Source organism: Acomys minous, assembly GCF_964271855.1.
Source record: "Acomys minous genome assembly, chromosome: 16".
NCBI classification, from domain to species: domain Eukaryota; kingdom Metazoa; phylum Chordata; class Mammalia; order Rodentia; family Muridae; genus Acomys; species Acomys minous.
Window position 1 is genome coordinate 67004048 of NC_140498.1, and position 13028 is coordinate 67017075.

At 52.7% G+C, this 13028-nt stretch overlaps 1 protein-coding gene across 2 annotated transcripts in view; it reads right to left on the minus strand.

The window, feature by feature from the left end:
• SDK1 (sidekick cell adhesion molecule 1) overlaps positions 1-13028 on the minus strand; it is a 955689-nt gene that overhangs the window by 71558 nt on the left and 871103 nt on the right. For both annotated transcript variants that reach the window (XM_084763891.1, XM_084763892.1), the window contains exon 32: positions 8792-8862. In XM_084763891.1, coding sequence (XP_084620017.1) covers positions 8792-8862 — 71 coding nt within the window. The remainder of the gene's footprint in view (positions 1-8791; positions 8863-13028) is intronic.

Below are 13028 nucleotides of genomic sequence, written 5' to 3' on the forward strand. Positions count from 1 at the left end.
CACTTTTCCCATACACCACGAGGCCGCAGAGGGCAATGCCCCTGCCTCAGCTTTGGTCTCAGATAATGGGAAACTGGGTCTCGGTATAGCTGGGTGGTTAGTTCCTAAGAGACTTTCATTTTTCCCATCTGGCCCTTCCTTGAGCATTGGTGGCGGCATTTGCAGGGGGGTGGGGGGGGGAGCATCTTGCTGCTCTATAGCTGCCTTCATTAAGCCCTGGGCAACCAGGTCAGAACAAGGAGCCACAGCCCAGGGACTGGGGGTGGCAGATGAGGCCTTTTTTTGTTTGTTTTTGCTTGTCTCCTCTTAGGGCAGTCAAGTTTAGGCAAAAAATATAGGATACCCAGCTAGATTTGAATTACAATGTGCTATTATCAAAACTGATGGTATCTCTTATATGTGCTTATATACACATGTATGTGCATGTATGCCTGTGTGTTTACATGTATATACATGCTTATGTGCTTTTTGTGTGCATGCAGGTGCTGTGTGTATATGCACATAGAGGACGGAAGACAACTGTGACCGCTCTTAGGCGTCCACCCTGTTGTTGTTGTTGTTGGGTTTTTTTTTCACCCTGTTGTTTTTTGAGGCAGGGTCTCTCACTGGCCTGGAGCTTGCTAAGTAAGCTAGGCTGGCCAGGGAGGCCCCAGGGATCTGCCTGTTTGTCTCTCCAGTGCTGGGATTTTCAGCTTCTAGCACCAGGCCTGACTTCTCCTATGGGTTTCTGGGATGGAGCTCAGGCCCTCATACTTGTAAGTCCAGCACTCTACCGAGCCATTGCCCCATCTTCTGACCCACTGTTAAGGCAGTGGCTTTGTGCCTCTGTACCCCTGCTGAGGGGGGATGGTATGGCTGAGGGTGGCATGTACAGTGGCTTCTTACACACCTCCGCATGCTCGTGTGGGCACACAGCAGAGCCATGCAGACATGGAGGGTCCCTGATCTCTGAACCTGACAGTTGGTGGTAGCCTGGCCACCTCCATCTCCCTAGGTCTATGACATCTTCTGCTCAAGGAATGACAAAGAGCCATGGAGGTGGGTGAGCAAGAACTGTGGAGTTTCCGAAGAAGCCTTAGTGCCTGGGGCACATGGGGGGATGACAGATGTGGCTTGTAAAACGCCCCTGGAGGAGGGGGAAGAGTCCTCTGTGACACATCCCATAGTAGAGAAAGTGCTCCTCTGCCTAGAGTGGGCAGCCAGGCTGAGAAGTGCAGTCTCTGGGTCCCAGGCCAGATGGTCTCCGTATGGTAAGCTTCCAGAATGATCCACAGCCTAAGCCAGGGAACTTGCCTGGAAAGTCTCCTTTGAGTCCACTGAGCAGTCACTCATGGTCCCCTGGACCACAGGCACTGGAGATGCATGGCTAGGAAGTCACGGCTTTGCCCCTCCTTTCCTAAGCCCCTGACAAAGAAGCCGGGAGCTGCGTGTCCTGTTCAGTGGCTCAGGCTGCTACCCCAGGAGCCTGCTCTTTCAGTTCAGATAATACCACGTGGCCGTGCAGAAGGTTCTGACACTGTCTTCATTCACCCTGGGAGGAGGTGGGGATGGCAGGGCTGTCTGGGCAGATAAGATGGCGTGCCTTCCTGCTTCTGGGGACCTGGGTTGACTCAAATCAGCAAGAAGGGAGGGTGAGTGGGCACATCAAAAGCTTGCTGCCAGGCTCTGTAAGTGCCAGCCCAGCAGTCTCCCCTCGAGGGTCACCTTCAAAGCCTGCCCGTCAGTCTGGGATCACACCAGCGGGAAGATGGCTGAAGGCTGGCCAACTCTACAGAAGACGCACAGGCTGGGGACAGATATTGGGGAAGGTGGGGAGGACTAGATTCTGTTCACTCAAAATGTCAACTGAACAGGATGCTGAGAAGACGGAAATGCCTTTGCTGGGGATCGTAGTGTGGGTATGCACATTGGCGGGACCTCTGCCCACCCAGCCCCCACCTCCCCACCCTCACCAGCCCTTGAGTCGGGTTGGGAGAGGAACCATGAAAGGCTGAGGTATTTCTTGTCACATCAGAGGATGCAAAGGGAAGAGGAGGCCAAGCTCACATGCACATCCCCGCCCCCGGGACAGCAGTGACCAGCACTAGGCTGGGGCCACATTTGCCAGATGGAATCAGAAGCCCCCAGAGTCAAAATGTGCACCCTCCCAGCAGGCATCTGCTGAGGTCTGGATCAGTGGTCCCTGAGGGCTGTGTGCGGAAGGCCTCCACCCCCTCCCAGCTCCCTTCCTCTTGGTGTGGCACAGGAGTCTGATGGGGGGAGAGAGAATTTTTTTTAAGCTTATACTTCGGGGTCACAGTCCATCACGGAAGGAAAGCAGGGCAGGAACTTAAGCAGGGACTTGGAGTAGAAACAGAAAGAAGCGCTGGCCGGTTGCTGCCTCGCTGCTCCCAGGTTCACGCTTGGCTTTCTTACATTAGCCTAAGACCACCTGCCCAGGAAACGAAGATGCCCAAGCAGGCTGGGCCCTCCTTAATTAACAATTAACAACCAAGACAGTACTCACAGACAAGCCCACAGACCGACCTGATAGAGACAATCAATCAATTAAGATTCTTTTCATGTGACTCCAGGCTTATTAATGCTAACTAGGACAGTCCCCCAAGCTGAACCCTTAGGAGGCGGGGCCTAGTGGGAGGAAGTTAGAGTCTGGGAGGATTGTGCCCTTGAAGGGGATTGTGGGACACCGGTACCTTCTTCTTTCTCGGCTTCCTAGCTATGAGAGGGCCATTTTATTCCGGTATGTATTTCTCAATAGAGGCTCCAACCAACAGTCCTTGACTTTGGATTGGGACCAGCCCAACTGTGAGTAGAATGAGCAACTTTTTTTTTCTTTCCACATTAACTGTGTCAGGTGTTTTGTTACAGTTCAGGAAAGTGAGTGACATGAGCATAGATGGCAGGTTCCCCCAGAGGCTGCAGCCAATCCAGGCATGCCCAGCCATTTGCTTGAAGGTCCAGCACATAGACCAGGGTGCAAAGCTTTGTCTGCCTTGTGCTCTGTTCTACATCCCTACAGCACCTGAGGCAGGCCCTGGGTGCTGTGGGTGGGTGCTCACGTGATGCCTGTAGAGTTGAGTTGAGCATGCTAGAGGGCAAGGGGACTCCATCTACACGTCATTCCACCCTGGAGTGGCCATCTGTCAGGGCAGGAGCTGAGAGGGACCTGGAAGCTCTTCCTAATGCTGCCTTCCTCTGGCCACCCCATCCAAAGCCCGGTGGCAGGCTGTGTGTCCAGCATGGCTTTTCAAAAGTCCCTGTTCAAATGCAGATGACCCAGTCATGGTGCGCCAGGGAGTCATCACCCACTGCACAGGAGGAGAATGGCCCCTGGGAAAAACCCAGAAGGACAGTGCCTCGTGGGGTTGGCAGAACTGAGTGGAGAAAGGAACTTGTGTTGAGACGGGCAGGACTCAACCTTCAGCCTCTGTGGTAATTAGTCTCAACTGTCAACTTGATGAGAGCTAGAGCCGCCTGGGCAAGTCTGTGGGGGATTATCTTGATTAGGCAAGTGGAATCGAGAAGACCTGCCCACTGTGGGTGGCACCATCCCCCTGGCTGGGAACCTGGATTGTATTAAGTAAAGAAAGAGAGCCCAGCAGAGGCATCCTTCATCTTCTGCCTCTCCTGACAGTAGAAGGGGGGAAAAAATGGCTCAGGCCACTCAGGCTCCTGCTGCCAAGCCAAGGCTTCTCACCACGATGGAGGATGGAGTGTGAGCCCTAAGTCGCTTTCGTCGGCGTATCTTGTAGCAGTGAGAAAAGCAATTCTTCCTTCCCGCTGCCTGACAGGACTGGGCTGGGTCCCATAGCTGCTGGGCCTCTACTCAGCGCTCCCTCTTTGCTCAGGCGAGAGGAAGGCTACAGAGCCAAGGGGTGCAACGGAGCCATGTGGTCCAACGGGGACCTAGAACTCAGGGAAGTAAATCGCTCACCTGAGGTTTCACGAGAGCATGAGGTAGAGCTAGGATTAGAACCAGAATCCAGAGGGACTGCTGAGGTCCCCAGGGGTCTAGGCTTACATCCCCGTGGTCTCCATGTCCTAGAGAGGGGTGCAGGGATTCCCTTTGGGACTAAGTCCCGGGGTTTAGAGACACGCAGGAACCCAGGCTGCCTTCATTTCAAACCCAGCATTAAACACATGTGTTCGTCAGACTTTCTGCCGTGTGATAAACACCTGTGAGAGCAACTTGGAAGGAGGAAGGGATTTTTTTTTTTTTTTTTTGGCCCATGCGTCACTTGGCTCCACTGTTTCTGGGCCTGTGGTGTGTGGCCTGCAGAGTGTGTCAGGGAGAGCACATGGTCCCCTCACAGTGGACAGAAATCCAAGGCAGACCAGTAGGATGAGGCAGGGCACCCTTCAAATGCCTGCTGCAGGTTTGGGAGATGCTCCTGAGTAAGACTGCTTTCTGTACAAGCATGAGGACCTGAGTTCCGACCCTTGGCACAGGTGTAGAGTCCAGATGTGGCTGTGTGCACCTGCAGTGCCAGCACTTCGGCAGGGGGACAGAAGCAGGAGAAGAACTGGGCCTTGCTGGCTGGCCACTACAGCTGCAAGCTCCAAGTTCAGCTGGAGACTCTGCCTCTAAATAAATAACTCACATGGAAAGCACTAGAAAGGGGCGCTCAATGTTCACCTCTGACCTCACCACACTTACTCAAAGGTGCATGCATGCGCGCCCCCTCTGTCCCCCCCCCCCAACTCCCGTCCTTCTGGTTACCCACTTCTTACACTCAGACCTTCATTCCAGAGCTCCACCACATCCCGGCAGTCTCTCCCACCTGTGCGCCCATTGACAGTTCAGTCAGATCCCCTATCTAACCATCTCCCTGAAAGCCCATACCTGGCTACACTTGTGTCCGAAACCAAGCATTTAACCCATTAGACTTTGAGGGAACATACCATATCCACACCCACGACAGCCAGCAACCTTCCAGTTGAGTCTTTGCCCAGGCTGGACCTTCTCTCTGCCTTGTTCCTTGGGGGCAGGGGGGAGGGGATCTAGCCACCCTGTCAAGGATGTTCATTTGTCCCTTGGGAAGAGCTAGGAGCCTCTCTCCCTTGCTTTCTCATGCTTCTGCGCATGGCAGTGCAAGAGGAGAGAAAAGAAAAGAGAGCCTGTGGCCCCGTGGCCTTTGTCTTGGCTGCTGCCACGTGAGGAAGATGTCTCTTAGCCTATGCAAGAGGTGACAGCAGAATTTTCCGTAGTCAGTAAGTATCTGGGCATGTCTGTGAGGAAGTTTTTAGAGTGTGCTGAGGTGGGGAGACCCACCCTAAATTGGGGTGAAACTCTCCCACAGGCTGTGGTCCTGAACACAAGGGTGAGCACTAGTGTTCATCTCTCTGTTTTCTCATGGCGCGTGCAATGCAACCAGGTGTCCAAACCCTGCTGTCGTGCCATTGTCACCCTAGAGCGGTGAGGCAAAGCAAGCCTTCCCTCCATTACGTTAGCTTCCTGCCAGGCGTCTTGTCCCCGCAAGGAGGAAAATAAGCAAAACACACCCCCTTTGAGGTGTCAGGGTGGGTGGGAATGGTGCACGCAGTGGCTCATGGGAACAGTCAATGTTATCCGTTCATAAACTTTCCACCCTGGGACAAACAGGGCTCATTGCAAAGGCGACACCATCCCAATTTGGGTGGGACCCATGTTCAAATCCTAGGGCTGGAGTAGAGCTGGACCCTACTAAAAGTGAAGTTTAACAGTCTCCCCAAGAAGCCTGAAGCCCGCAGCCTGCAGTGTGGAAACATTGATGGGGGCCTGCAGCCTTCAAATCACAGCCCGTGTTTGTATTTTTTTTTTTTTAAAGAGCAAATTGCTTAAAAAAAAAACAACAAAAAAACCAAACAACAACAACAACAACAACAACAACAACAACAAAAAACCAGAAGGTTACAGGTGGGATGCTTCATGGGGAATGGAATCTATATTTAAACCCAGTTCTTCTTTCTTTGTTCCAGTCTCTGATTTCCTAAATTACTCATAATTCTAATTGTGTTTCAATTGCCTGCTGGTTGACAGGCATTTATTTCAACAATACACAGGGCTGACCACCTCTTGCTCTGGGCTTTTTGAAATCCGTTTGTTCTATTGGACACTGGAGGGCACAGCTGACGGGCACATATGCCAAGTTCCTTTGGTGCGGCTCCATGCCACTTCACGGAGCTGTCCAGCAGTCACGGAGGAGGCTTGACACCTGCGCTGTTACGGACTGACAGCAGCTTATGGCCACAGCAACTTTATTCAAAGGGGACGATGCGCCCTGCCCAGAGCCCTCGCTGCCTCTATGGAAAAGACGCATATCTCATTATTGGCAGGCCAGCTGCCACATCTACACACAACACGCTAATTTTCTAGTAGACTCTGGCACAGTAGGAGTGGAGGCACTATACAGAGGCAGGGAGAATTATTGGCGTGAGAAGAAAACGGAGCTTCCCCCCACCCCCACCCCAGAGTCTGGCTGAAGCTTTCCACTGGCTGAGAACCAGTTCAGACACAAGGGACATTTGTGCAAAGCTCTTCTCCTATCTCAGATGAACCGACAGCTTTCCAGGAATCTCACCAGAAATCCCGCTGACAGAAAAATAAAAACTCCAAAAACCAAACAACAACAACAATTCACACACAGTTTCACTTCATCAGATTATAAACCTGATGCAAGGCATCTCTGGACTCCCCCCTTGTGATCTCAATTGTCACAAAGAAGGGCAGAGGTGGGGAAGGGGAGGGCCCCTTAGAAACTCTCTAAGTGATGAAATTCCAGCAGCTTCCAAAATACAGTTAGAGTGAGGACGCTGAACTGGGAACTCCTCTCCGGGAAGCCGCCGCACTCACTCTGAGCTGTGTTTTCCTCTTTGACAGGTGCCTTTCTTTTCACTACTAATAGATTCCAATTCTGCTTCATGGTGGCTCGTCCTGAAATTCTTTTCTGCACTGACACCAAGGATCTGGCTTTATTTGAGTCAAGGTCCCTGAAAGGTTAAGGGACCTCCTTGGGCTCCCGGCAGGTAACAGTGTTGGAGCTGTGTTCCCATCCCAGCTATTGATAAAAAGACCGACTGGTCCTCTCCGCTCTCCCCTTCTACACCTGTTTGTAGAGGGCGAGAGACACAGCACCCAGAAGGCGCAGAACTTCTGCTTGGAATGTTTCTGGCCTCCTAGCACAGACCCCACCGGAAGTCAGAGCTGAAAGCAAGGCCCATAGGGAATAAGGATGTGGGATGTCAGAGATGGAGCATATGTGACACTTGCTGTGTTTGAGGGAGGACCTGGTTCCAGAGAGGCCTCCGTGGGGTCACAGTGGCCCTGGGCACGCTGCGGCCAAGGCGCTTTCTATTTGCTATGGGTGGCTCCTTGATGTACTGGGAGGGACAGATGGGGACCTAGGCTGATGCTTTCTTATTCTGTCCTGTCCCCTGCACACTGGTGAACCCAGGGATGGCTGGGTGCACAGCAGTGAGTGGCCAGAGTCACCGGGAAACATTTGCAAATACCGTTCTGTCACCTTGAAAGGCATTTGGCACTGGGCGGTGACTCTGTCAGCCAGGGGATGTTCTTCTACTCTCAGCAGAGAACTTTGGCTGCTCAAGTCCTGTTGTCTGTCGTTGTCTGTCCCTGCTGTGTCCTTTTGTGCCTCGATGGCAGCATCCTAATCTGTGAGGGTTAATACTGGCTGTCAACAGGACAAGAAGTAGAACCGCTGAGGAGGCGAGACGTGATCTGAAGCAGGAGACTGTCCCTAATGGTAATAGTACTGATCTAGTATTGACCTATGAGCTGGCCTCCGTGAGGAACAGGGAGAAAGCAAGCTGTGCACCAACACCCACCTCTCTCTGCTTCCTGACTGTGGATACATTGTAACCAGCCGCCTCCAGCTCCTGTTGCCACTCTTCCCCTATTATGACCGGAGGGACCCTCAAACTGTAACACCTCCCCCTTCCCCTGAGGCTTTTTATTAGCTATTTTGTCTCAGCAAGGAGGACAGTAACTAATGGGAGATACAATCTAACACTTAGGTACCAAGAGACAGCAGGTGCACCGGATGATGGGGACCCCACAGGAGCCGCTGGCCATTACTTTAGCTGGGTGGTTCCGTCACTTGGGGTGTAAATGGCTCATCCAGCTGCCTGGACCTGTCTCCCCTTTTCTTCCTAGTACCGGCTCCGGGCTCCAGCATTTTGTAGGGCTCTGCTCTGAATTGTCCGTGATGCTTGAACCAGGGGTGAGGGTGGGAGGGGCACACAGTTCTTATGCCATCTTGCCTAGGGGGTCCTGTTCATTCACTGCCCAGGCACCTACTGGTGCCAATCACAGGTGAACACTGGCCCTGGCCTTTCAGCCCACAGAGATGACCTGAGGGCTGCCACCCAGGAGGTTGCCTCTTCCCAGTGTCCTGTAAATAACTCTTTTAGACTGCGTTTCTTGATGACCTGTAATTCACTGAAACTGGGGAATCTGGAGTCTCTCTCCCTGGCCCAAAGCTCCACTTCTCTTCTCATCCCTGTGCCATGCAAGCCCATTGGTCTGAAGGCAGCCTGCATCCTTGGAGACCCCAGTGCCTGTTTCCTCTGTGCTGGACCTGCGGGACCCCTTGCCCCAGGCCACTTCTTGCCTGCATCTTCTTGCTCATTCCTCAGCTAGGAGCTCTAACTCAGCCAGGCTGTTTGCTGTTATAGTCACACACTCAGCATATTGTGTGGCTTGTGGGGGAGACTCTGTGCTGTTGTCCCAGTTGACTGAACCAGGAAGTGAAAGCATGCTTCAGAAATAAGTGAGGGTCCCCTCGGCTCTTACCTGCCACTGGATCAGCACTGAGGATGTGGTGTGCGGCGTGGCTGAGACAGACCCTGGTGGCTCTCCTGGAACTGCAGGACAGCAGAAGGAAGAGAGCAGGGTTAGACTGCTTCTGCTGGGTTTCAGATGCCCTTCCGAGTGGGGTGGCCATCCTCCTTTTGGGTACCTTTGCCTGTCACTCATCTGCCTGATGTAACAAGGGCAGTCCCCAGATGGGGGTGGGCTTTAACTGTGCCGGGTGCATGCAGTTGAGTTGGAATCCCCATAGGTCGCTTCAGGCCACCGACAGCACTCTGGGAGTTCCTGTTCAAGACCCCGTTAGCATGCAGGGGATTCGGCTAGCCCCAGGGACCTAGCAATTATTTACGACATTATCTGTCATCCCCGCTGCCAGGTGCAACAGATGTGTGCTGCCAGATGAAAGGATTGCCCACCACCCCAGCTCTCTCCGCTCCTGCATTTTCTCTGTCTCTCCCCCTTTCTGTTCTTCTCTGCACCCCCTCTTCTCCATTCTCATGGCTCACTTGCTGCTTCTCCCTTTTCCCAATAAATCCCCTTTATACCAGATCTGTCGCATGGCGTAATTCTCGGGAGGGGGCCCACCTTGGCATGGGCTCGCCATGGTCCCCCCACCCCCACCCCGGCCACATTATATTTCATAAGAGCCCCTTCCTGGGCTTTCAAGTCTTTGGGGATGGGAGTCGGACAGCATTTTCTGAGATCATGGGTGATAGTTGTTGGTTCCCTGTGAGCAAGCTAGGTTGTCACAGCGAGGTTGCGCGCTCTTAGTTTGAGACACAGGTATGACCGCTGACAGAGATGAGGCTGCTGCTGCTGGCCAGCAAGGCGAAGCTCATCTGGCCGTGAGCCAAGAAGCAGCAATGCTTCTGGCCTCTTGGGAAGGACAAGGTTGGTTTGACCCCTGCCATGGCCGAGCCTGCTTTTGGACCAAAGCAGAGCTCTTATCATGTATCAGGTGTAGGAAGCCTTTCTGCCCTCCCCAGACCACATGGTCCTCTCTCTTATCCTAAATTGACTTCTCTGCGTCTCCTCGGCTGTGCCTGTGTGCCAACAAGAGCCGTTCAATAAGTGCTCGTGGAGCTGGACAAGACTGGCCCTGGTCCATCACCCCACATGTGTACCAGGCTCTGTCTACTTTGCATCGCAGGTTTGTCCCTGGCTGATTCTCCTCTGAACCCTCCAGGCCCTCCAACCTCAGCAGTACAGGTGGACCCAGTTTCACCAATGGTTCTCAACCTGTGGGTCACAACCCCTTTTGGGAGTCAAATGACTCTTTTGAAGGGGTCACCTAAGACCATCAGGAAACATACACATTTACATTATGATTTACAACAGTAGCAAAATGACAGTTAAGAAGTAGCAATGAAAATGGTTTTATGGTTGGGAGTCAACTACAACATGAGGATTTGTATTAAAGGGTCACAGCATTAGGAACGTTGAGAACCACTGCTCCAGACTTTCTACCAGTCTGCTGTCGATGTGGACTTTTATCCAGCCCAAGAACCCTGTGAAGTTGATAAATATCAGGCTAATAAAAAAGAAATGTGGAAGTCAGTACCATCATGCCTGAGATCCTGGGGACTTAGGAGGCAGAAGCAGAGGGATCACAAACTCAAGACCAGCATGGGCCATAACTGAAACCCTATATTAAAAAAAAAAATGGCTGGGGGCATGGATGGCTCAGTGACAGAGTGAGTGTCTATAATTCCTTAGTGAGGGCTGGCGTATGGCTCAGCGGTAGAGCCCCTGCCTAGAATCCCCCAGTGAGAGGCTGGGGTGTGGCTCAGCGGTAGAGCCCCTGCATAGAATCCCCCAGTGAGGAGCTGGGGTGTGGCTCAGTGGTAGAGCCCCTGCCTAGAATTCCCCCAGTGAGGACCTGGGGTGTGGCTCAGTGGTAGAGCCCCTGCCTAGAATCCCCCAGTGAGGGGCTGGGGTGTGGCTCAGTGGTAGAGCCCCTGCCTAGAATCCCCCAGTGAGGGGCTGGGGTGTTGCTCAGTGGTAGAGCCCCTGCATAGAATCCCCCAGTGAGGACCTGGGGTGTGGCTCAGTGGTAGAGCCCCTGCCCAGAATCCCCCAGTGAGGGGCTGGGGTGTGGCTCAGTGGTAGAGCCCCTGCATAGAATCCCCCAGTGAGGACCTGGGGTGTGGCTCAGTGGTAGAGCCCCTGCCTAGAATTCCCCAGTGAGGACCTGGGGTGTGGCTCAGTGGTAGAGCCCCTGCCTAGAATTCCCCAGTGAGGACCTGGGGTGTGGCTCAGTGGTAGAGCCCCTGCCTAGAATTCCCCCAGTGAGGGCCTGGGGTGTGGCTCAGTGGTAGAGCCCCTGCCTAGAATCCTCCAGTGAGAGGCTGGGGTGTGGCTCAGTGGTAGAGCCCCTGCCTAGAATCCCCCAGTGAGGGCCTGGGGTGTGGCTCAGTGGTAGAGCACCTGCCTAGAATCTCCCAGTGAGAGGCTAGGTGAGCACTTGCAAACCTTGGGTTCCATCCCTAGCATAGTAAAAAGGAAATGTTACCCAGTCATCAAAGGCCCCTCCCTCTTCCATCTATGGTAGGGTTGGTCTTGCCAGTCAATCTCCACCTGACAGAGGGAGACAAAGGGCCACAAACACAATGCAAATCCATCCACAAAGGGAAATTGCAAGTGGCAGACAAGGAAGATGATGAGATAGGGGCCTCAAAAGCTCCATTTGAATATCAAAGGATTGAGAAGGGGCCTGGGGAGTCTGGAGAGCTCCTTGAATAGCTTTTCCGAAATGGCCTATTCCCTGAGGTGGCTGAGAGCCTGTTGGGATCTTGTGCTCCCTGTTTGTCAGAGATAACCCAACAATGGAAGCAGCTTGCTGGGTGTCTGGTTTTTTTCTTCTTCTAAGAATTAGTGCATCATTGCAAATATTCTCTCCATTGTGTCTGATGCAAGATAAAAATGAATGTGCTTTTTTTTTTTTTAAGTTTTCATTTGATGCGGACCTTCTACCCTTGCTCAACAGCCCCCGCTGTGGTGTGTGTGTGTGTGTGTGTGTGTGTGTGTGTGTGTGTGTGCCCTATGCATATGTGTATATGTTTATGCCCCATGCTGGTCCAGGGCAGGGGCAGGGGTGGCCGGATTGGGTTAGGGGAGTGCATGTGGAGGCTGTAAGTTAAATTTGTACATCTTTCTGTTGTTCTCTGCCTTAGTTGTGAGGGTCTCTGCTGAACCCACAGTTTTCCCACTTTGGCTAAACTGGCTGGCTAGCTAACCCCTGGGATCCACCCCAACCTCAGCTGGGGTTACAAGCATTGCTGGGATTTTTACACAGTTGCTGGGAATTTGAACCCAGGTCCTGATACTTGAGTAAGAACTATGCTACCCACTGGGCCATCTCCCCAGCCTGTAGATGCCCCCCGCAACTTTTTTGTTTTTGTTTGTTTTTTGAGATAGGGCTTCTCTGTGTAGCTTTGGCTGCCCTGGACTAACTTTGTAGACCAGGCTGGACTCGAACTCACAGTGATCCGCCTGCCTCTGCCTCCGAGTGCTGGGATTAAAGGCGTGCGCCACCACCGCCTGGCTTGATGCCCCCCCCACTTTTAAGTGAGTTCACTGGTAGATTTTTCTTCCTCTACATACTTTCAGCAGTGAGTGAAGGGGTTTCTCTGCGGTGCCTCCCGCCCCACTTCCGGCCAGGTTCCTTGGATTACCTAGCTACCTGCACAAACTCACAGCTTCTCCCCTGATCCTTGCTGCTTCTTGGCCCCTGCAACTGCCCCGGGAGCGCATCAACTCTCAGGATGAGTGCCCAGGATGCATTTCTTCAGAGATTCGGGGAATCTCAGAGTCCCTTTCATCAGGCACCAGACCCAGTGGGCCCAGCCACAGCTGGCAGTCTCACAGGGGTCGGGGGAGGCATCTGCATTAATCATGCTTCAAGGCTGACTGGAGCAACGTGACAACTTCTGTGACCAGGGAGAGTTGGAATGTTACAGGTCAGGAGTTGAATTATCTTGGGCTATCTAAGCCCCTAAATACCCACACACTGCCTCCCGCTGTGTGCAATATAACACCATCAGGACTGCCATGTAAATCCTTTTGGAATGCACAAGCAGACCTCTTAGCTTCACCAATTCTAAGGCTAAAAATGTCAACAGATAAGTTTGAGGTCTAAAGGGGAGGTTACTGCAACTCGGCCAAACTTGTTCTTGTTTAAAATTTCCTTTGTTCTGCCACCTTAAAAACTGTATGGAAC